Source organism: Osmerus mordax, chromosome 13 (genome assembly GCF_038355195.1).
Source record: "Osmerus mordax isolate fOsmMor3 chromosome 13, fOsmMor3.pri, whole genome shotgun sequence".
NCBI classification, from domain to species: domain Eukaryota; kingdom Metazoa; phylum Chordata; class Actinopteri; order Osmeriformes; family Osmeridae; genus Osmerus; species Osmerus mordax.
Genome location: NC_090062.1, coordinates 14,010,146 through 14,035,809, shown reverse-complemented (window position 1 = coordinate 14,035,809; position 25,664 = coordinate 14,010,146). Strand labels below are relative to the sequence as shown.

At 44.5% G+C, this 25,664-nt stretch overlaps 1 protein-coding gene across 2 annotated transcripts in view; it reads left to right on the top strand.

Annotated features, from left to right (window-relative positions):
• Nucleotides 1-2,561: 2,561 nt before the first annotated feature.
• Nucleotides 2,562-25,664, top strand: part of LOC136955853 (insulin-like growth factor 1 receptor) — a 54,214-nt gene continuing 31,111 nt past the window's right edge. For both annotated transcript variants that reach the window (XM_067249620.1, XM_067249621.1), the window contains exons 1-2: nt 2,562-2,655; nt 5,539-6,099. In XM_067249620.1, the coding sequence (XP_067105721.1) occupies nt 2,562-2,655; nt 5,539-6,099 (655 nt within the window). The remainder of the gene's footprint in view (nt 2,656-5,538; nt 6,100-25,664) is intronic.

The window sequence follows — 25,664 nt, the reverse complement described above, 5'->3', positions numbered from 1 at the left end:
CATTCCTCCTGCATGAACACAGTGAAAAACAAACAGACGCTCATTAGCATGTGTGACCCATTGATGGTAAACACGTTTATTTCCACATGAGTGCAGTGAGAGAATTAAACCAACAGAGGCGGTCAAGGTATGTGGGCCTGCCCGTACTTTTATGAGGATTTAACAAATGGAAGTGGACAGGCACAACATTTACTGGGCAAAAGGGGGTCATGTTGGTACAGTGTGTACTTGTTGAAGGGTGACTCACTGTATTTGTAGTCTTGGGTGGGCACTGATATTCGGTTCATTTTCTTTTTTCGTGCGGTAATTGCAGGAATGTGACGGAAGCTTAACTCGCCTCGCCAGAGTTGAGGTAATCGGTGGCGTTCAAATAATGCTTTTGTGCTCTTCTCTCTGATGAAAGAAGTTCATAATTATGGGGATAATCAAAACTGTCAGGGATTCTTCAACGGGACTGCTTTATCTGGCTTCTACTCTCTCACTCAGCATTAAAGACCACCTACAGTCAGAAGTATCCTGTCTCATTTCCTCTTTTCCTGCTCAAATAATCAATAATCAATTATAATTAATTGGATTAAATTCATAATACAACACGGAAAATTGTAACATCATTTTAGGAATTTGACATGGCATCTAAAAATTCTGATTTTATAATTAAAAAGATTAGAATAGCCTACATCTGAAATCACCCTGGTTAACGTAATTGGCTGTTGGTAACATCCCAATGCCCAACATCAGCCCAAAATGTACAGAAAGATTCAATTTAGGAAAATATCTATTACATTGTATTAGTAGTATTATATAGTTAAGCAGTATTCAAATTGTACTGCAATCATCCCTTATAGATTGCTTCTTGACCTTAACTGGTTTCAATCATAGCCTAGGCTACTACTGCAATCAGTTACACTACACATCTAGAAGACAGTTTGGGCTCGTGGTAGTCCAACGAGACTAGCTGGTTGTTGGCGCAATCTTGAACGCTCATGCCACAAGGTGGCAACAGTCACAATAACATTGTAAAAAGCAGGACAACTGTTTTTGCATCTACTCAAAACTGCATAACAACTGATTGAATAAATAAGTAGGCCTGTTCATATATTAGGCTATTGAACACTTTTGATGCACATCAACATGTCGTTGCGCATGATTGGCTGATGATGGTTGACTAGGCCTATACATTTGAACATAAGATTGCAAGGGAATTGAAATCCAGGAATCAACATTCCAAATACTTTTCAGATCAAATTACCGAATTAATCCCAAATCGCTGTAGATCTAAACTATCGTGGTGAACATTAACTAAACATTTAAGGTCGCTCTAAAGTTCACACTATTTCTTTGTTTTTCCCATAAGCATTTCAGGTAGGCTACATAGCTACATTTATTTATCGGTTGTTGCTATAGGCCTACTTATTCATAGCATAGCATAATTAACCAATTTTACATTAAAATGTGATTTGCTTTTGATATTCTGTGTATCTTTCACAGTAGTTCTCATAAAAAGCTATGGTTTGGGGAATTGGAAAACAATCCCAATACTGGAGTTTTTTTCCAGTCTTTCTTTCCAGCCTTGTAGAACGTAGTCTGTCGTGTGAGTGACTGAGAAATCGAGCCTTGTTTACAGCGTTGAGCCTACGGAGCAGACGAGGATGGCCACAACCACACTGCAGACTGAAATATGATTTTAGCCAGAAGATAGTCTTAAGTCAACGAATGATATCAGATAATTTACTTCGAGTAGACGGATACATTGAATTATTATGTTCTCATGTGACCAAAGTGGATTCAGTTTGAAATTGTGGTCTGACTTAATGAGCGTGTGAAGACGGAGGAGGGTGGGAGGCAGATAACGGTGCAGTTGTTGAAACCATTTTTGTCCTGGCGGATATTTCGGATCAAACGTCGTGTCCTACACTCTGGGAGGGTGTTTGCGTTTTTCTTCATTCACGTGCGAGGAAAGCATATGGTCCTCATATCTGAATCTGATCGCTTTTTGACCATCAAGGACTGTTAGAATTTCATTTTAGCTTGTGAGGAGCCTTAACGAGCAAATTGCCATTTGTTTTTAAGAAATGGAGTCTGAAGATGCGGAATACCAAGGGGTAGACATTTCTACCGCATGTTTTTCTAAGACATCTCTTACATCAATTGGTAGTTCTCAAGAATGATCAAATACTGATGTATTATTATGATCATCATATACTATCTGCCGAAGAAGCCAAATCTCAAATTTTCTGCTGGATTGAGTTCACCCTGCAGCGGACTCAAAGAAATTCCGTAGCACATGAGAAACATTCGTCTTCTAGGTTGCCTGCGTGTTGCCAGTCACTTTCTGGGATTTTCATCTTCCTATTGCTACTAGCCAGCTACAAGTTAATTTGTGGCACCGACAGGACATTGGGAAAGGTCCCCCCCTCCAAGAAATTGACTTTAAAACAGTGAACATACGTTCGTGGACCTTTGCGAATGTCCAGAAGTGTCTGTCTTTGGCACTGTTAATTAATCGGGTTATAAATTAACCTTTTTAATTTATCAGGCCGGGAAGGATTTATTTTACAGGAATGAGGTCTTGTACAGAAAAGGATCATTTGACCTTGTTTTGTGGTCTGTTGTTGTGCGTCTCCACGATCTGCCTTTGGCCCGCGAATGGAGAAAGTAAGTGAATAATGGCTAGCTACTACTACTAGCTAGCAGGCTTGCTATCGCAACTAGCTAGTTATTCCCTGTTTGGGATTGGGAACAGAAAGATAACCTTAGCAGGCTAGCAATGCGCCTTTCCTCAGCTACGTCCTGAATCCGTTTAAATACCATAGTTAGCTAGCACAATCAATGGGTTTGTTGTTAAATAGCAATTGCTAAAACAATCCAAACCAACACATGGACATATTTGTATTCGTTTTAATGTTATCATTTCTCAAACATGGACTTGTAGGCTACACCACCCATGCTCACAGCCACGCACCGCCACAGATTTAGAAGCTCGTGCCGGGGAAGTCGCATTGATAGAGCGTTGTTGTGCTTGTGATGAAGATAGATCATATGATGGGTACCTTTTACTAAAACATTTATATAATGAGATCCAAGGGGAACCACAACGTACTTTAACCGAGGTTGTATAAAAGTCACTAAAATATGCTCGCAAACGTAACATTTATTGAATTCACAATGTCCAAACCTTTTTTTTTATGTCGGTGGTAGCTAGGTAGACTAGAATTGTATTTAGCAATTGTATTTGTGAACGATTGCAGTACCTCATCACATGATATCAAACAGCACGTCGTATAAAAACGAGACAATACTTGTTTGTCCCAACGTTTTGCAGTGGTAGCCAATGAGAGTATTATAGGGATAGCTAGCTTTTGCAGCAGGCTAGGTTGATGCAGGTAGACGGCCACAGGATTAATGAATAGAGCCTATATTTGCTCGTGCAGACTGCACATGGACGTGCTGTATTGTAACCTACGCATGGACTGCGTTCCTGCAATTCAACTTTCCAACTTTGCATTGGCGTGCGAAAGTTTAATAAGTTACATTAAGAACAAGCGACTTTGAATGGGATTTTTTTTTTTTGGGGGGGGGGGGGGGGGGGAGAGAGAGAGAAGGGGGGGTATTTATATTAAATAATAATTTTATTGTGAATGGGAGTGACCTTCAGTTGCATGGCAAACAGGAGTCGTCAGTTTTCTAGTGTAGCCTGTGCTATCAAGCCAAGCGTTTTGTGGTGTTGCATGGGCAGCAATTGACCAAGACCCCAAAAATCTAATATGCAGAATATGACCTTAACTCTTGACCTTTTGTAGTGGTGTCATTCACAAGTATTTGTTGGGGCACAGCACAATCTCAGAATATTAGAACCAACCAGGAGAACAACACTATTTAACTTCTGCTCTTTTGGCTTTTCAATTTCATTCAATTATTATTGTGTTTAACCATCTGGGTGTGGACCTTGAAATGTTTGATTTAGAAAAGTCCTATCAAATAAATGCATACTCCTTGATGCACAAAAGGGATTTTATGTTGGCCATGCTATTAAAATGGAGGAGATATAACTTTGGAAGGTAGGACTAATTGTATTCAATTGAAGAAATGGGCAGCATTCTTGACAAATAGTTGATCTCATTGTGTCTAATTATTATTCAGTCTTCAAAACCCTTGTAGATGTGCGAACCTGTGTGTTTTACTAGGTCGGTCGGAGTTAAAACATGCAATTTTTACCTCCTTTTATGTGTCACCACAAAATTTCCATTTTTCCAAGTATACTGTAAACAAGCCTCCCCGATTCATCCAATTCATAGTTTGTGGAAAAAAGACCAGGCTTTTAAAATAGAACATGTAAAAATACATTCACAAGCAAAACAGAGTTGGTTCTGTTGATTGGAAAGAGTGAGGAGTTTGTGAAGTGTGTGTAATTGGGTTTTACTGTTAACCCTAGTGGTTGCCGGACAGTCTGGCAACAGCAAGGCTCTCCCATTGAAATCCGAAAAAGTTTATTCTCACTTTGGCACTGGGCAATGTAAAGATTCCTTGTGTGGCTATGTTTGCCCAGAGCTGCTCATGTCTGACTTATTAATTGGAACTTGAGAGTGCAATTAACTGAAAGTTCCTACACAAAGTCAGATTTAACTGATAAACTGCTTGGCTCAATTAAGATATGTGTTGGTCTTATCTGAGCCTGTAAAGCTGTTTCACAGCATTGCAGCAGTGTCTGACAGCCTTCTGAAAACTTATCTAATGTAAATATGTGATTTGGAGGCATATACATGCAATAGAGATGGTCTGTTTGCTTAGCAGTGTGAATGGTTAAGGAGAGGTGTATTTTGACCTCACTTTCAAATTCTCATAATCTCAGTAATGAAGATCGGCCTCATCCTCTTGAAAGCCTTCCAAAATGACATGCAGTGAAATTGCAGGGGGTTAAGATGTTTGTCTGCTGTACAGAAGTCACTCTATCACCCCTCTCCCCTGTAATTTATAGGTCAGCAAGTGTTGGGTGGCATCAGCAGGCAGAGTGTGATGACAGTAGGTGACGACAAGTGGATGGTGTAGAAAGGGACAACAACCTTACTAGCTTTACCTGGATCATGTCAAATGTCTGTATTCAAGAGGCATTGAAGGCCTACTTATATGTATGATTCCAGCAATATTTGTAGAATTTCATTACAATTTTACTATTTGGCCTATATTGATTGTCAAGTGTGATATTTGCCTATGGCTCAAATTAATCATTAAAAAAGTATTTGCTTTGTCATAGGACATAAGAATGAGTACACAGCGAAAATACTGAACTTTTTCACAAAATAGATATGGTAATTGTGTAGATTTAGCTTACGTAATTGGAGTAGGGAAACCTTCATACCCATAGTACATTCACACATTTGAATTACTCGCTCGTAATGAAAATAAATGCACAGGCAAACTTGTGTGCAAATGACCATTTCTTCTGTTTATAGAAAGCGAATTCCGACCTGTTGTATTACTACTACCCAGCTATGTGTATGTGTTATTCTAATGTTTTCTTTTTGTTTATCTCCTGTTCAGTCTGTGGTCCCGGCATCGACATTGGCAATGACATCAGAGAATTTAGTCGGTTGGAGAACTGCACGGTGGTTGAGGGCTACCTGCAGATCCTCCTCATTGGCGACAAGAATAATAATGCCAACCAGGATGTCTTCCGAACCCTCAGCTTTCCCAAGCTCACAATGATCACCGACTACCTGCTCCTGTTCAGGGTGTCCGGCCTGGACAGCCTCAGCACGCTCTTCCCCAACCTCACCGTAATCCGAGGACGCAACCTTTTCTACAACTACGCCCTGGTGATCTTCGAGATGACCAGCCTGAAGGACATAGGCTTGTACAACCTGAGGAACATCACCAGAGGTTCCATCCGGATCGAGAAGAACCCAGAGCTATGTTACCTGGACTCAGTGGACTGGTCGCTTATCATGGACGCTGAATTTAACAACTACATTGATGGGAATAAGCAGTCTAAAGAATGCGGGGATGTGTGTCCTGGAATCAATGAGGACAAGCCCCTTTGCAAGCAGACCAACTTCCATAACTACAGCTACCGTTGCTGGACGTCCAACCACTGCCAGAAAGGTGAGTTTTCTCATATACTGTTTATGAAGACTTTTATTTTGTAAAAACCACAACAGGCAGTTCTGCTCTAACCCTTGAGAGATGCTGCTAACTGAGATGACCTTCACAGATATTCAATGTAAATACATATTACATGTTTGTTTATTAGCCCTACATATACTGACAGAGCTTATTGGAATGTTCGGTACTTAATACAACAAAATATTTTGCATGTGGCTTATTCAAAAATGGGTTGCTCGTATCATGGGGTGGGGGGATTTGTCACACTTAGAATATCATGTTTGAGTATTGTATTGAGTACAGCATGCAGAGGGTGAGAATATATTTGCCTGGGGTTTTCATTTGTACGTTACCTGCCATGCTTGTGGAAAGACAAGCAGTTGGCACCCACATGTGTCTCCAGTTTGGCCTTAATCTGGTGATGACATAAACTCGCCAGACTTGGAGGTTTCAAATCTGTCTGTCTTTTCGCACTCAAGGCCCACATACTGGTGGGAAAATATCCCTCAGTAAATTGGAAATCGTTCAAACTTGTCCCCTGAACACCTTTTTGACCTCACCTCTCGAAACAACACGCATTCAATAAATGCTCTCAACATCCCGAGTTGTAATTTAATTATATTTTTACAAATCCAGTGCTTCCTTTGTGTTCTGAACAGTATCGCCATGCGTAATTGTAAGGCAGAGTGGGGTACATGTGTAGCTTGAGTCTCTAAGGTCAAGAGGTCATGCAGCAAGGCCCCCTCTGAGCAGAACATAGCATGCAATCCAGACAGTGGGGAGACAGTAAGGAAAATCATGTACAAATAGGGCTTATGTGATTAACGACCACTTCACCTGCTGAACGTTCTAGCGTGTCAATACACTGACCACTGAAGACCCGTTAAGGAAGCAATTCTGTGCATTCTATATCTGTACTGTCCATCTCATGTTTTTAAGCACGGCTGAGAGACAGTTTTCACTCATGCCATCAGTTTGTCTTGAACTGATTGTTTGATCCGGGCCGCTCGACTAATAAACCAAAGTCAACTCCTTTCCTTTGTCGTGACTCCTTCCGGCCTGCCTTCTCCAGAATTTGCATCTTATCAGTAATGAAAGCAACTTGGAAATGACAAAGGAGAAATAGCAGGGCTGTAGGCAATGTAATGGAGACCTAGATGAGCCCGTAGCAAATGTTGCACCCAAAGCACAGGTAAATTGGGACCATTTGTCCTAAATGTGGTTTCTTACTTGGTACGTGTCCATGGGGGATGTTCATATATTCTTTGAATTTCTATGGGTTAGGATTGAACCTCTATCTCAGCCTCGTGAAGTAATTACTCTCTGCATTGTTGCGCACTTCTTTTTCACGCAACTCTGGTCTCACCGACTTCCAGGTAAATTGTGTTAAGATTTTCCATTTTGCCCGGAGAGTTGACCGTATCCCGGAGCCTTAGATGCAACCCTGGTGCATCCACAGTTCCAAAATCCCAGCCTTAGGTGCTTGATTGCCCAAGTTCTGTGTCGTTTCACGCCAAACAGATCTGGTTTTACCCACTTCACCAACAGTGCCACAGCCTATTATGTTTGCAGCCTGACTGTTTTTATAGTCGTGTTATATTTTTGTGTCGTTATATTTTTTAAGTGACGAGCCAATTTAGTATTGTCGTGGTGAGTATAAACAGTAATGAGTTTTAGATCTGCTTCTTTTAGCCTCAATCACATGACCATCAGCTATGGAGAAACAGAGGCCGGCTCAATGTTTATAATTGGTGGGATGGGTGAGGGTGGCCAAGTCCCTTCCTGACAGTGTTGTGGGCAAAGTAGCGGAGCTTGGTTTCATCTAAGGGATGGTTTAGCAGTAGATGGTTAGGTTTGCTTTGAAGGAAAAATGCTCTAGCAGTTCCTCCCCCTTCATATAATTGCCTTGTTTTTCCTAACACAGATGTTTCTTCAAGGGCATGTGGTAGTTTCCAGTCAGTCTGGACCAGAGCAGCACTCACTCTGCTGCCTCTCTTTAATTACCCTGCCTGAAGGTTTCGTCTGCCAAGCCAGGGCTAGGTGACATTTCAGGTAGTGTTTTTCTCAGGTAGACCATGATACCTTTTCAATATTTCTGTCTAAGAAACCTTTAAGATTTATTTTTTGTTGCATTGTTGGATAAAGAAAATGGGAGTTTGTGTCAAGATACGTTAACCTATGCAATGTTTAAATGCAAAGCTCTGGTGAAAAAGGCATGTTGTGTGCACTTTCAGACCAGTCAGTTACTGACAGGAAAGGATTTCGATGATGTCTGCTTGGCGCTCTCCTCTCATATTTTACTTTGTTTCCTATTTCCTTGCTGAAACTCTCTGTTCATCTGCCTTTATCAGGGAACTGATAACGTTTGATGATGGCACACTCGACTAGCTACTCAATTCCAGTACTGTTACCACCTTCCATTAGTGTACAATTTTGTTCCTTTCTTCTGAGTTTAGAGGCTGCCTTGCGGCATAGTAGCCATGTTTTGGCTTGACAGATTTGTATGTCTCTTGCTAACAGAGTTGTTTACTTGGTGACGGCCTTGCTGACATTGCGTGTTGGTGTTTTCAGTCTTGTGACTGGGGGCTGCTGCTGGACTGGCCTGGTCTCCTTCCCTCCCCCCTCCTCCCCCTTGTGGCTTGTGCTGCTAGATGTGAAGGAGGGAGGGGGCAGTGGCCACACTGAAAAACAAACCAGAATGACTGGTTGGCAGGTAAAGGGATAGGCTCGAGCTGTTTGCAGTGCCCCTAGCCAGTGGGGAAACACAACTGCCAGTCCACATGAACTCAGTCAACTCCATCCCTCCATTAACCTGGGCCCTTCATCCCCTCCCCTCCTCTACACACTCTCTCCCTGGCCTGTTGATACTGACATGGAGTCTCCCCTTGTGTTGGGAGTAGGCAAATGTGGCAGGGGACTGGGAATGAGGCCTTAAAGACCACTCAGGCAGTCTGGCCTCAGTGCAAAGAGGAAAGCACACAGCAACTAATGAAGTGGCCCTGAGTGATCCCATCCGCTCGGCACCAGGGGAGCAAACATTCAGCTAAAACAGAAACGGAGATAAGGGGAGGTGGGGAGTGGTCGAGACCTCTGACAACAGAATGAACCTCCCATTTTTATTGCCACCATTAATTTGGCTAAATGTAAAAGACTAGGTTTCAGCCTCAACGGGCGATACAATGATGAGACGCGGCTATTGTGTCTCTGTCTCCCTGCTTCTCTTCTCCCACACACATCATTAAGTGCTCCTCTGGTAGTGATAAAGCCTTCTCCTGAGCTGTTATTGTGTCTGTGTCAGAGTTATTCAATGCCAGAGTCAAGGTCACAGCGACTGCTTAGGAGTGTATCCTGTAGTAGTCCTGGCCTCTTGCTGACCTCCCCCAATGCAGGCAGGGTTGCCGAGACGACTATGGCCTCTATTCAAAACAGCTTGTAGCTTTGCTCGTCTGTTTACTTCTACGAATGTTCAGTACAGACTTCATATCTCATCTCAAGACGTCCCAAAACAAGACAGAATATTTACTTTTGCCAAAAACTAAGGGACGGAAGCTGACAGGATGTTTGGTCTTTTCAAAATGGGAACGATTTTGGCCAGTATATTTGTACCAGTTGAGTAAGCTTCTTCAAACTTGCAGAAGCAACTGTCAGCTAGTGCTGTGTTTCTGGTAGTTGTAGAGGGAAGAGGAAGGGGTGACTGTCCCTTTTAAGTGGGCATATAATTAGGCAGGAATTCCAGCTGGCTTAGTCATTGCTGGATGGGGGGAGCATAACGGGGGGTAGAGCGACGCTCTCGGCCATTACAGGGACCATTGACTCGCTCTGTCATTGTCAAAGAATGTGTGTGAAAATAGTGGGGGTGCTCTGGAGGGGTGTTGGAGCGGTGTTCGAATGTTCAGTGCTGATGGTTGCTGCGAGGGGGGCTGCAAAGCGTGTGCATCGTGTGATCTCGGGGGCGTTAGTAAAACCAAACAGAATTCCGAGCTTCTGCCCATACATGCAATGGAATGGTCTCAGCCATGGAAACAGGTGAGGGTGAGAAAACAGGATGCATCTTAAGCTCGTAACTTTTTGTCCCTGTGTGGGTGGGTGGGTAGAGGGAGGGGCGGGGTGAGAACCACCTGCAGCTTCTTTCAGCGATAGAGAAGGATGACTCATATACGCTTCTTTTACCTCACCTTTTTCTGACGGCCCTGACAAAACTCTGTTTGGATTAAATTCGGCAGAATGTTTACGCTAGCTGTCTTATCGAGATTCCATCTGGGTTATGTTCTGAAGCCATCATTTCAGATTATGATCAGATATGGCGTTACGGTTGTGTTTGCACAGACACAGAGAAAGAGCTAGGCTATCTAAACACACACTGTGATTCTCCTCCCTGCACTGTGCTCTGGTGGTGTGCGTGTGTGAAGCAATTAGGTCTGGTGTGGAGCTGCATGCTGACTAATGTTGCAGGGAGTGGTGATTCATCCAATACTCACAGCACTCATTCATAAAAATCTCCAGAGTACAACTACTACTAGGCAACCTCTTCCTTTCCCCTCGTGCTTGCTGGCCCCTTCCTGTGGTGGATTCCTTTCGGTCTCTACTAAATTGTAGCAATGATGGAGTTTCCTCCCCTGCCAGACAGACTCAGTCTATGCTGTCGGGGTGTACGCTGCCCCGGTCAGCCAGGCCAACACCACCCCCTCTCTGTCCTCCCTCCTCCCACTATGTCTGGCGAATACCAGCCCGGTGACAGAGGGCAGTGCGATCAAGATGAGAAAGCGTAACTCCCTCGTGTGAAAAACCGTACATTTAACGCCTTAAAATTCATCACATACAACGCCACTAGGATTAAACAAGTGCAGAATTTGTCACTTACATGTTTTAGGAAGTGTTTTACTGGACAACCATTGTCAATTGTGTTCACTACAGAGCTTAGTTGTAAGTCCAAGCTTTTTTCATCAAGAGACTTAAAGCGGCACTTGGTAATAATATCAACTGAATTCAAATATGAGAAAAACGGCAACCCCAATTCTTGTCCAAAAATTTGAATTTGACCAGTGGCACAAAGCCATACATGTTGCTAAACAACTCTCAGAGGGTCTCATTGGCTTACACAACATGTTTATAGTGGTTAAAACCTTGTATTATTTGTTTTACTGTAGAATACTTACCTATTGTACCTTTTTAAGTTGAGTTACGTCTTTTGAGGTTGGGATCTTAACCAGTGTTTTGTTGTTCAGTGAGTTTAAGTGGAGTTAATGAAGTGATTCAAAGAATACCATTGAAGGGCAATGGAGCCAACCTCTCAAGTTCCTGAGGGAGTGTGTTACCCGGGGCACACGGGCGATCAATCGCCAGTGCCTTTAAAAGTGAATTACTCTCAAAGAACTTGTTGTTTTAGAGACCACAACCCACTTGCCTAGCTGCAGTGCTAAACCTCCCACTTTCTTATGCTATTTATTACTATTTATAGGTGCAATGTACTGGCAGTGAAGCTGAACTCAATAGGAGGAAGGAAGTCAGATAGCTGTAATGGTTGACTTGGCAGTCAAAACAAAGGGTTTCAACCCCCCAGGTCATCCTCTGGCAGCGGTGAGACCACCTAGAGACCAACAAGGCTGCTATTCTGCGCAAGCCCCCCTCTTTAACATCTGTATGTTTCTAGTTAGTCCACGGATGGAAAAGTTAAACACAGCTTTACCGGGAATCATCCTCTTTTATGTAGCGTTGTTACTGTGGTCACCTGCAGAGGAGATAGCTGGACAGACGCAGCTGGAAAATGCATAATCCCATCTGTGAATTTAATGGTTGTTTGTGATGCCTACATGTAGACTTGATCAATCAACAACCCTGCTATTAGCTACACATATAAAAGATAATATATCATAGTTTTAATTTTTGAAATGGCTTGACTTGATGTTGAATGTTTTTGGCTAAAGGCTACATTACATTTACATTTAGTCATTTAGCAGACGCTCTTATCCAGAGCGACTTACAGTAAGTACAGGGACATTCCCCCGAGGCAAGTAGGGTGAAGTGCCTTGCCCAAGGACACAACGTCATTTTTCACAGCCAGGAATTGAACCGGTAACCTTCAGATTACTAGCCCGACTCCCTAACCGCTCAGCCACCTGACTCCCCTAGGCTAGTCTTTAGTAGACATCCACTTACATGGTGTCCCATGCTCCTGCCTGTCTGCTCATTCTCAGTGAGTATTGAACCATCTGTGTTTTCGTTCCGTTCATTCATCCTATTGATTTCTGTCTCACCCCGGATGACGTAAGGGAAAACGGCATCCCATTTGAATCAATAGAGAGCTTATGTTTTAGTCTTCGCTCATTCAGAAAAGAACTGTTGCGTTTTGCCTTTTATGTTTGTAAGATCTGAAAGGCGAGGAGATGTTCTAACTGTTCTCTTGTGGAAAGGCGTGGAAAAGCAATTCCCTTGTGTTTACTCTCACTCATTTGTTCTCTTCTGGAATGGGGTGGAGGGAACTTCTTTTAAAGTGTTTTATTTCTATAATAACTCAGGGTTCTGCGGTGCCAAGACCGTGAAGGAGAGCCTTGTCTGTTCATGTTGTGAAGCGTGCAACACACACACTCACTCACAAACACGCACACGGACACACATACAGCAGGGAGGGCTTTTTTCTGTTGGGTTGTATGGTTCGTAGAGATAAAAGCAGATCATTAAATTACAAAGGAGGTCTTTCGGGGTTACTTAGCTAATTCAAATGACTCTGGAATGACTTCTTGCTTTTGTTAACCCTTTGCTGTAGGCTTTGCGGATTAGGCTACAGAGGGATGTTGTCAGTTGGCTCGTCAGTATTTGGCAATGTTGCATAGAGACAGTTCAACCTGGTACTTTGTAGGAAACTTGTTATGAATACAAAGTTATAAAAATGTGATAACCAAGTAGGCAAATTCTTTTTTAATTAATATGTCATGGGTAAATACATTAATTAACTAATTGGGGATTGTATACTGTGTTGTGGACTCAAGTCATTGAAAGTATTTTTCGTATGTTCACTGGAAGGGATGGAGATTGGATGGTTAGCTTGTAAGACAGCCTGCTCCCCTCTGTCTCTCAACACCCCTCTGGCAGTCAGAATGGCTGCTAGTGACAGCAGGCTAGTGACTGTGTAGGAGGGAGATGAGCTCTCTCTGTTCCCCCTTAGCAGGCACGAAACTCTCTGTTCCCAGCATAGGAGGCTCGGCTCAGCACCCTGTGCCTCTTGCAAACACAACTCAAACAATGGAGCTCTCCCACACAGACATGCAAGTACTGCATTGCAGGGAGTCTCAGTCCATTCCAGGCTGAACTGGGCTGGCACGCAGCTAACAGCTAACCTCAGTAACCTACCAAGTAAAATGCGAGATTTTCCATGCAGGTTCGACCATCAACTACCATTTCAAAAGAGTCCAAGACAACTAGCTCCCATCTTAGAAAAGTGGAACTATTTTCAAGGTTTTTCCTTGTTTTGGAGCATTTCTTGGTCAGGGCACACAAATACTTGTCAGCGCCCTCCTGTAATGGTCACGGACTTCTGCTCCAGCTCCATGCCACTCACGCTTTGGCTTTCTGGGGGTCCTAGGGGACAAAGACTGTGGTCGGCCATGCCAGGTCAGTCCGCAGGGCAATGGATGGTGGCCTATCAGCACCACACCCAGGGGACACCAGAACAGCAGGCCACATGTATGGACCACGTGTACATATCCCCTTTTTTAGACTTCCCTTGTTCTGTACATTTGGTTCCGGAAATAAATATACACTGCGTATTGTGTATCATTTTTGTTTACGGTTCACTGTTCTCTCGCAGTGTGTATTACATGCATTTATTTGTCCAAAGCTTAGGATTGATTCCCTCTGAATTGGAGCCTGTCTTGAGAATTTGTAGTTCTTGGATTGTTTGCTTAACATGTACTAGCAATTTCCGGTTGCCCTGTTTTAAAATTAGTTTTTATTTTTGTACTAACCTTCTGCTCATATGTTAACATTCCTCAGTGGCTTAGCAGCCCTTCTTACAAATGTTGATGAGCTTTCTAAATCTTTATAAAAAACAGATAATGGAGGTAGTTACATGCAGTCATCTAGCCCAGAGACTCCCAAACTGCGCCCCCCAAGGTGGGGTGCAAGACTACCGTGGGCGGGGCCTCGAGGGCCAGTGAAAAGCTGAAATAAAAAAGTATTTCCGGTTATTATCCCAAGGCAAAATATTGGGGAACCCATGATCTAGCTGGCTTATTTAAGGTCTGGAGATTGGAGTCTGCAATCTACTCTATTGTTTCTGTTACAGTAGAGGAGGGGCTTATTCAAACTACCTTATTTGAGAGACAAAACTTCCCCTATACCAAGGTAGGCCAAAGTAGCAAGGAAACAAAATAATCTAACCAGAAGCATCGGTGTAGATCGACAGGACTGAAGCCATACAAAGAGCTGTTTGCTGCGTGAGCTGAAGCCACTGTAATGCAGCATGTGTCCAGCCCAGGAAACCTCAGCACAGCAAAGCCAGTATTATGTCATTAAGAACCTTACCCCGCCCATTCTCTTGTGCTGAAAGTAAATGAAGGGAAAGGAGGGGTGACTTGGAGTGAGTGTTGTGTGTGTGTGTGTGTGTGTGTGGGGGGGGGGGGGGGGGGATTGATGGACGATAAGCAGCCTACAGTCTGAGCTGAGATATTCCACAGGTGAAAGTAAGCAGTTATGCAGCCTTAAACCGGATGTGACACAGCCCTGGGCTCTAGTAAGGTTAGAGATTAATTGAGGATCGGGGTGGGTGTTTTGCTGTTTCATCATCAGACAAGGGAGGACTTAGTGTCAGTTAAATATAGTTGGAGATAGTACACTCTGTACCGGAAAGCCCGCTAATGCCCTGTTCCATCGTGGTAGCTCTTCGTCTGACGAGGGCTAACACCTTATAGGATCTGTACTTCTCCCACTGTTCTTCCCAATGTGATCCTCATTCTTATCATTGCATTTCAGGTATTGTGTGCCTTTTTGAGTTGCCTGACTGTTATGCTGGCTACCGCCGCACATAGTCTATTTCCACCACAGTGTCTAGTCAGATTTGATTGGAGCAATGTATTTATCATCCAGACCCGTTCACTTGTGTTGAGCACAGACATCAGTTCAGGATAGGAGGACAGAAAGAGGTTTGAACCGGACAGGGTGCAAGTACCCTCTGTCTCTCGCTTCTTGGATAATGGCCTCTGCTTAGGAATAAGCTTTATTTGTCTTCAGCCTGTACTGTAGGATCTACAGGTGTCAATGGCTAGGGATTCACCTGATGAGAGGATGATGAAGGACTTGAATCCTCGAAAAGCCCGAGTCAGCCTTCTCCGGAGCACAAAGGCGACTGAGGACGAATGCTACGGGCTTGTCTCTGAGTGGCGTGTTTGTTTGACGGTAATAGTGGCCCGCGTGCTTCTTTGGCGGAGGTCTTAATTGTTGTGCTTGTATTTAATTATGTGGCTGTGACTCGGTCGCGGTGTGTGGCTCCACTTGTGGATGTGCGTGCGTTCGCCGACGGCAGGCCTACATCCATTTGTTTGGACTGTGTTGATGGAGTAGGAGAGCGGGCAGGGGGTGCATTAGGGGCCGCTTTTCATCTGAGCATCCATTTGTGTGTGAGGAGAGCCCCTCTCTCATTAATCAGGCTGGAGAGAAAGCCTTTGAAACTCTAGTCTGTGGAGCCTCCCGTGCTCTTCAGGACATCAATTGCACACACAAACACGCACACGCGCAAACCAGGTTCACATTCACGCAACCGCCTCCAGAATGGCTCATCACCATCTTGTGTTCATTTTTGTGTCTCAATACTTTGGCCTCCTGAAATGTTCCAATATCTCGGTTTCTTTTTTATATTCTTTGCTTTAGGACAGCAGCCTTAAGGTTCTGAGAGCAGATTGTGATTAATGCCTTTGGTGGCCAAGTTTCCAGTGGGGGTGATTCTGAGTGGACCCAGCCACAAACTGACAGGACTAAAAAAGAGCATTCAACATTTCATAGCCCGGTCAACTCACTTCCGACTGGTGCACACACACAACTCGGAAAGGACCCACATACATTCGATGGCCTAATCTATTACTGTAATTCATCACGCTTTGCCTACTCTTAAGTAAACAAACAAATTGTATCGTGTGGCTTCGTACTTTAGGTCTTCATAAGCTCCTAACAACTGAAAGGAACCCCACACATTGAGTCAACCCATTGACTGACAGGTCTGTTTGCGACTGAAGCACCGAAGGATGAAGTGAGAGGCTGCTCTGACCCTGTTGCCATGGTCTGGAAGCAGGTGTGACAGGTGTTAAGGTTCACAGGGGGGACACATCGGGCGCAGGTGTTACCCGCTTCTCGTCGGCCCGCTGGTTCTGACTTGACAGGGGATCTCCGAGGTCTGGTGGTGTCAAACCCCTCACTAGAGAGAGCACGTCTCTTTGTATAGATTTGGCATAGTCTTGTGTTTCCTGGCGTTAGCCGTTTGAAATATTTCACAGCTTTGTGTGTGTCTCTCGCTCTTTTTCACTTTCTGTCTTGCTGTCATCATCTGTCCTCCCATTTCATTCAGTCTCTCTGTCTGTCTCTCACGTGACCTCCAGTGGAGGTCAGCTGTAACTGGTCTCTGGGGCATTTCCTGTTCCTGAGGGGTTTGGAGAGAGTAGGTAACTGGCCTCCTAATTTAAAGCACACCACCAGCCTTGGTGTCATCATCTCCCCCAGAGGGGCTCTCCACAGTCAGGGTTGTGTACTGTAGGCTCTTGGCCGGGCTGTGACACGACAAAACTGAGTCCTGCAAGCTAGTTCCTGTCGTGACTCTTATAACCTGTATGGCATTCATGTGACAAGAGGATAATCTGTTCTCCACAGAAAACGTGGATCCTTTTTTAGATAAATCCCAGTGTTTAGGAATATTGGCACCAAAGAGGACTTTGTTGTTGTAGTGCGTCTTTTCACCTGAACCATACAAATGAGACACACCATTGAACTAAACCTGCCTTGTATAGCAGGAGTCATAATGGTAAATATAATATATGTTCGGCCTTTAGCCTAAGCCTTTTAGATAATTTCCGCCCTGACAATTCTAAGAATAGTTTTCTTCTTCCTGTTAAGATGGATAATAATCTGAACCTCCATCATATCCACGCTGTTCTGTAAACCACAAGCTTACTGTTAAGTTTTTAAAAACAAACAACAAAAAAGACACTGAGTACCACTCCAAATGCTAAAGGACATTATCTAACCTGGGGTAGGAGGCGTGGAGATAGCTGTGAGGGGCTAATTTGAAGAGTGAACTGCCAGCCAGCTGGACTGTGGATGCTCCTACTATTAGATGAGGTGGCAGTGAAAGACCGTTGACCTGGCCTGTGGAGGGATGACACAGGGCTCTGTCAGAGACACCTGCCGCCTAGTCTCTCACTCCAGAACATTCTAGAGCCAAGGAAATTCTAGAACTCCCAGCTGTCGTGAGGGCTCACGGAAACGTCTTAAATATTAATCCTGACTTTCTTTGAAACTCCGACAATGAACTGTCATGTTCTGCGGAGAGGTTGTCGAAAGCCAGGGAGAACATGGAAAGTGAAAGACACACATACAGGAACTGACAGGTGTGATGCTTGTGCACCAACACGCTACTGTCAACCAGATCTGAACTGTCATCCCAGCAGACAAGAGAATGGTGACGGGGAAGAAGCCCTCAACGGCAATACAGCTATTTTCCATTTGAAGCAGCCCTGCAGCGCAGCTCTCCCTCGTTGTCTGTGTAGATAGCATCAGCTAACAGCAGTGTCATGGAAACAGAGTTATGCAGCACAATGGCCAGGGTTTGGGAGAGGGTACTGTTTGGGGGTGCAGTGGCTAGTCCAAAATGGAGTTTGTCTCTGTAGTGATTGGAACGTGTATAATGGGTAGGGGTGGGAATCTTTTGGTACCTTTCGATTCTTGGGGTCACGATTCGATTAAAAAACGATTCATGATTTTATGCGATTTCTAATCCCGAAAAAATAGTTTAATATAAATAACTAAAATAATAATAAAAAATACATCAAAATATAATAATAAAAAAACAAAAACATTTGTGAAACGCTAGAAGGCTGAATCTCGATTCAAATGTGAATCGAATTTCCCCCCACCCCTAATAATGGGGCACTGCAACGTCTTTTCATGTCCGTGGCAGTGCACTAGCCTGTGATTTATTGCTGGGCACAAGGACCAGGTCAGTGTGAGACAGAACTGGGGTCCCAGTTCTTTCAGTGCCTGACAAACATGCACGCGCACACACAAACACACCGTGACTTCACACACATAAGCGAAGCCTCTGACTTCACGTTGCGACATCTGCCACGGTAAAATGTTAGAAAAATACAGAACGTTTATGCAATTCCCCTAAAACAATGGTCGCAAGATCATTGTCATTGGATGTGATAAGCTAAGTGCATCAATTGTATTTGGTGAGGAGATAAAAGGACTATTGTTGATATTTCAATATGTGACGAACACTTAAATTTGCTTAGTGAGAGACATTTTAAATGTGGGTTCATAGCTTGCTCTCACCAAAGTTAAAGGACAACTAGAAAAGGGCACCATGGGGTTGTGACTTAGAGACTATAATTGCAGGGATGACATTGTGAAACAAGCACATCTATGACTAGCTTCCATTTTCTTTTTTCACTGTCACACCCATTCCAGGAATCCCCAAAGAACTTTTGTGGTTTGACTGTATTTTACTGCTCACTGTAATTTGGTCCATGTACCCTGTAACTGTCCGCACAGTTATCAACATTCGATTGAGATGAGCTTCGGTGGCTGTAGATAGCCCTAGGGGTTCACTAGCATGGTAGTAATCTGAAGGTTGCCAGTTCGATTCCCGGCCGTGCCAAATGACGTTATGTCCTTGGGCAAGGCACTTCACCCTACTTGCCTCTGGGGGAATGTCCCTGTACTTACTGTAAGTCGCTCTGGATAAGAGCGTCTGCTAAACGACTAAATGTAAATGTAGCAATCCTGTCTGTCTTTTTTTCTGTCCCTTCGTTTTTGGCTAGCCTTTGTGATTCTCTTTCTTTTCCATTCAGTAAGCGTACTTCTTCAAAAATAATAAGGCACACTTCCCCGATCTTTTCTCCTTCTGAACTGTTGGTTACCCAATGTCCTTTAGCAGGACTGGCCTTGTATAGGTCTTCACCTTGAGGTAAGAGATTGGAAAGACTTCAAGCAGGGATTCAGTAATCTCCATGATTAGTCTACCACCACAGCTTAACTTTTAACTACATTTGACATCCTTACATGCCTGTTTCATTGCAATAAAGTGTGAAACTGAAGGACAAGCTAAGCTTCTATCTCAGGTCATAGACAACATAAGATTGGGGAGTCAGGTGGCTGAGCGGTTAGGGAAGCGGGCTTGTAATCAGAAGGTTGCAGAAGGTTCGATTCCCGGCCGTGCCAGATGACGTTGTGTCCTTGGGCAAGGCACTTCACCCTACTTGCCTCGGGGGAATGTCCCTGTACTTACTGTAAGTCGCTCTGGATAAGAGCGTCTGCTAAATGACTAAATGTAAATGTAAGATGCAAAAAAACAACATATGTTTGGAACATAACATTTTATGTTTTGTCATTCAAGCTATTCTATTCATTAGCATGGCTTGCTAGGTCAAGCTACTCCGGGTTTAATGTTAATCTTGCCCTAAGCCTCTTCTAGTTGGCATTACCAAGAAATTCCACAGATTTGTTTGATATTCTGCAAGATAAGAAACAAAACAAGCAGCCTATCAAAGATGCTGGAATGTTAAAGATATCTGGTCATGTTGTGAGTTCATAAAATTTTCCACCCAAATGGGACATGCCTGCTTGGTAAAAACAGAACTTCAAAGTTCATCTGTACATTGTACTGTCATCATGTTACCCTTTGATACCTGCTCTCTGGATGCACCTGGGGGGATCCATGTTTTGATTGTGTTGTCTTTTTTGGCTTTGGGGGGAGGGTTAAGAATTTCTTTTGTTTGCTGATAACCAGTTTTGCCAATATAGCTAGATTACTGGAAGGACTCAGAGATGGGAAATGTGATACTCTATTCATGATGCCACTTCACAAAGGGCACAGAACAGAAGCGCTTTTCTGTACATGAAGATTTGAGGAACAGATGCAGAGGAACAGAAGTGGCTGGCACAGAATTTCTTGTTATTCTAATTACCTCATATCTCTTTAATCATTCCCAGAACGCCAAGTTATTCCCACTGGCATTTCATTCTTATCTTTTTCAGTTTTTACCACCTGTGAGTATTAATTCAGAACCTCTGGGCTTGTTCCCAATGACACTTCCTTTCTAGTCAACTATAGTCTGTTTATAATAATGTTGTTTTTTTGTGACTTTTCTTTGATGGGGATGGGATTGTGGGTTATCGGTGTCAAGTATCCACATTGTTGTTGTGGCAGGATGGGCGTGTTTCCAGGGCTGGCTTCAGGAGTCCAATGCCCCGTGGCCAGATGGACTAACCACAGGCCTGTGGCGTCGGAGAAAGCCTTTGCGGCTCTGAGCAACAGCGCAGAACTCAGCGGAAGCACATGACCCCCCCCCCCCCCCCCCCCCCCCCCCCCCCCCCCCCTCTGTAGTCTCAGGGGAGACCGGTCTTTCCCGTGAGAATGTGCCCATTAACACAGAGTGGCAGTTTCACACCTCATAGAGCCAGAGCTCTATTAACCTTGCTTTTTCCTTCCACTCCCCTCAGCTATCATACTGCAGCGCTGAAGTGTGCAAGGGAGTCTTGTTTTCATTTTGCGAAAGAAACAGATCAATTTTCTGTTAGCATTTCTAATTGCGACGAACATCAAGGATGTGAATGAACCTTTCGAGGACAAGCAGCAGTTCCCGCCAATTCAGTTTTCCACCTGACTCCAACTTTTATCTGGAGATACTTTAGCACAAGATTCACCAATGAGTGATACGCTAAATGATCAGTGTTTTCTCTCTCCGCTTCCACCTCAGAAATCCTATTGGAAGGATTTATAGCATCTACACAAGCTGTAATTATCACCAGGAAGCTCTCCTGCTCTTTAATAAAAACCTCTTAGTCGCTAGAGCCTCTGGAGCATACTCAGACAGGGTGGAGAGGGTCCAACAGTCCTTTGATGTCCAAACCAGCAACCATACAATAGCACAACTGATGCCAAGTTGTAGTATTTAAGCCAAGAGCCGAAGCTTATTCCACATCCTAACCTTGTCGAGTCGGGGCAGCCAGGTGTCCATATTTACAGATATCTATTTGGTATCACCCCAGATAGTAGGCACTGTAGTGCCGGAGGACCACAGTCTTACAGGCTGACAAAGGTTTAGACGTGTCATGCTCTCTCTTGATAGATAGACCCCTCACCTGCTCGGAGCAGTAGAATTATCTGCTAGGAAAAGGCTTAAAGTCCTAAAAGATGAAGCAGAAATTGCAATATGGAGACAACTCGGGCACAATCCATTTTGTTGCTCTTTCCCAGCTTGATTGAACCAGGGGTTTTTCCCCCCATGGCTAATGACATTACCTCGGAGAGAAATTGCCGCATAGACACTAAACCTCAGTGACATGCCGTTTGCCTCCAGTGATGGATCTATCTGTTGAACTATGTCGCCACAACCAAACGGGAACGCCATAAATACTGACAGACCTTTCAATTGTCGTGTCTGATAGAAAAATGCATTGTGGCGATGTTCCACAGCATAGTAGTAAGACCTGAGATGGCACTAGCTTATGAGAGGGAGGATGATGTCCCTGACTGCACTCGTACTGGAAGCGTTCGCTCCCCCTGTGGGCTGTTTGGGAGGTAGAAAGATTAGCTGTCGGGATAAATGATCTTCAGTCATGCAGACTTCTCAATGGAGTGAGTGAATGTCCCCTTTGTTTCCAGTAAGGGCAGAATGGTGAGTGTGTGGAGATGTCGCAGTCAGTGAAACAGACTGCAGGGTGGGCTGAGTGCAGAACCGTGGGCGCAGTCACCAGTGACCTGTTTGATTGTGTGTGTGTTTTTGTGCATACATGTCCTATTGCCTCACAGAACAGAGATCTTCATAGATGGTAAAAGTGGTAGGCTATTTCTAACATAATACATTTTGAATAGATTCGCAGACCTGGCATGCTACCAGTTTATTTGCGCTCTAGAGTTTAGCCAGTGACGCTTTTTTCAAAACAGAGCTGTTTAATTCCAAGACACTTTTTCTAATGTGCATTGCATAACCTGGTAAAACGCTCTGGCTGCTGAGGGGAGAGGAGGTGGACTGAGGTATATGGCAGGAGAGTCGATTTCAGGGGTAGAGGGGTGCCTCTGCTCTGGCCAGGCTCCCCGCCGAGGCCCCTCTCTCACCTCATCTGAGTGTGACACGAACAAGCGGCCTAGTTTCCCCCACACAGAGGGACCTGTGTGACCTCACTGGGGCCCACAAAGGCTTCGGAACTCTGCTCGCTTTCCTTAGGCCTGAAAACGGCTTTTTATGTGTTGTGACCACTATTCTGTTGACACGCTTCCCAGCATCCCCTTCTTCTCGTTCATGAAAACACACACAGCTGCCCCCTGCCTCTATTCGCCTGACCCAGCCATAATTAGTACTTAAAATATTTATATGGCTTCATGAAAGCCTGTGTGTGTGTGTGTGTATTTGTGCCTGCGTATCTGTTTATGTGTGTGTACGCGTGCTACCCAGCTCTGCTGTCTATTCCATCTACCACTCAAAGATTCAGGCTCCACACTTCGTAAATAAGCCACGCTTCTGGATATGAAAAAGAAATCCTCGGCCTACTTCAGATGTATTATACCCATGCTGTAATAGGCTATACTGATACAGAAGCCACCTAGTATTTCCGTTTACAATCATATTATTATAACCCCCAAATAAAAATATATAAAAATAAAAAAAATCTGGATGTGGAAGCTATAAGACAGTGCTGAATGCAGTGTTTGGGAACCTGCCTCACAGATGCATGGTAGTGGAGGTCATACTTGGGGCAAAGCCTCAGTAGTGCTGTTCCTGCGGGCCTAGTACCGTCCCAGCGGAGCACAGCCGTAAGGCCATTGATCACATGGATTAAGGCCCTGTCACCGGGGCGCCAAACAGGTCGATGTGCTCTCAGTACAGATTTAGCCCCCTGCACTAACAGTTAATTGCCATTCAAGTGTGATGTTTATGCATGAGCACTATGAGGATAAAGGAATATTTCTGGATATTTATTTGGGGATAATTAGTCATTAATTACACTGGTAGGTGCTGGTAGGGCTTGAGCATAATCGATTGTGGACTGGCGTACAAACTGAAATAGCATGGGCTATTAGGCTTCATGGTTGTGTTTTTACCCCCTTAGACATAAAATGGGTTGTCAGGAAAAAACATCTTTGTTAATTCAGAAAGTTTCGTTCTTACAAATGATAACGATATGAGAACATTCTCGCTCTAACTAGATACTGTATGTAATCTTGTGCTACAGGGTCATGAACTGACATAACAAAAACAGTAGTTTTAAATTCTGTTGCCGTTTCAGCCCTGAAGGAGATGGAGTTGAACTATTCAGATGAGTGATGAAAATAATATGTCCACAGGCATAGACATGTATAGAACAAGGAGAAAAAAGGAAATGGGAAAATGAAAACATCCCTCCCCTCTCCCTGTCCCCACGGTGCCTCAACCCTTTATCCATAAATCCCATGTCAGCAGCTGGAGTTGTTAAGCGGCCATTTTATGAATGAGAGGGAGAAGAGGGAGGGAGAGGGCGGGAGAGAGAGGGAGAGAGCGGGAAGGGGTGGAGAGAGTGCGGGGTCAGGTGGTGTGTTGCCGTTGCAGCAAGACACTGCTTATAGTCTCTACAGGGTTTGTTGTGTCTGGGGAAGGGTCTCAAAGGGTTTGTCTGCTCCCAAGTTCAACCTTGTTTTTCTCCTCTCTGTTCACCCCCCAACAGATTCATCTTGTTTATTTCAACACTTACAAGTTACAATTTCTGTGAAATGATACAGACATGTGACTATTGTGTATGTATTCACATTGAAATTCAGACATTCATTTGAGCCCCACGACTGTATGGATCACTTAAATAGTGTTTCGAATAACCTACACCCATGTCAGAATGTCAAAATGCTAAAAGAATGTACATTTTGGGACAGGTCAAGTTCAGTTTGGGACGGTTTATTTTGCACTTCGGGACGGTACTGGGACAGTGAGGGGAAAAAAGTTAGTTGCGAGCCCTGGTCACGTCCCACCCCTCCTTGCCCATTGCACCTGTCCCTGTGGTGACAGCATGTGCTTCAACATAGTTTGCGTAGTAATGAGAAACCCGGGTGACACATGGGGACCGTGGCCAAAGTCTCGTCCTCTCCCCCTTGCCCGCCGTCGTGTGTGTGTGTGCGTTTCTTGAGCGCTGCCAGCTGGCTCAGCATCTAACCTTTGGATGAATCTCTAGACGTTAGCCTCCATTTTCACAGCACTAAATAGGAATGTGTTATAGTTGGATATTCTAAATTTAAACTTTGTCAGCCAGCGGCATGGTGCTCTTAGTAATTTGATTAAATAAAAAAGATTTCTCAACTCGCAACAGCCGTCACCTGCTGTACTGGAACCAAGACTGGAGTTTTTTCTCTTTATTGTCTTCTGGCCTACTGACATGCTTTCATCAGCCTGACATGTCTAGACGTCTGCCCTTTCCCCCTTTTTCTTTTGTGCTGTTTTCATCAGCTGATTTGGCAGTTGTGTGAGTGTGAGCACAGTCTGTGCTAACCGACGCCTGGGGCGTCATTACAGCAGCAGCAGTTCGTACTTGTGGGAAGAGCATGTTCCTGTTCGTACTGCCCTCCGCCTGGCCAGTACCCTGCCTGCCACCTGTGTACCCTGCCTGCCACCTGTGTACCCTACCTGCCACCTGTGTACCCTACCTGCCACCCTGTGTACCCTACCTGCCACCCTGTGTACCCTGCCTGCCACCTGTGTACCCTGCCTGCCACCTGTGTACCCTGCCTGCCACCTGTGTACCCTACCTGCCACCCTGTGTACCCTACCTGCCACCCTGTGTACCCTACCTGCCACCCTGTGTACCCTACCTGCCACCCTGTGTACCCTACCTGCCACCCTGTGTACCCTGCCTGCCACCTGTGTACCCTGCCTGCCACCCGTGTACCCTGCCTGCCACCCGTGTACCCTGCCTGCCACCCGTGTACCAGTCTCCCAGGAACCCCCCCCCCCCACCCCAAATCAGCTGGATGACCTATAGCAAGCCAGAGGGACTCCCGGGCCACACTCTTTACCTCAGTGGTGAAATTAGCCACGGTGTTACCCAGTGATGGTCAACTTTTTTCCAGGATGTCCATCCGCAGCACACATCGAAAATACTCTCATAATGGCCTCAGCTGACCTTGCCAGACAGACTGTGTGTGTGGTGTGCTGGCTGACTGGGCTGTCATGAGTGGTTGATTGTGACTGTGCCTCCGCTCAGCCCACCGTTGTCTGGTTTCTCTCACTGACTGAGAGATATGGGGCTGTTAGAAAGGCAGAATGTGCTGGCTCAGGTGAGTTCTCACAGTCAGGGGAGATGCAGACTGGAGATAATGAGATGCAGAGTGAAGGTGCACT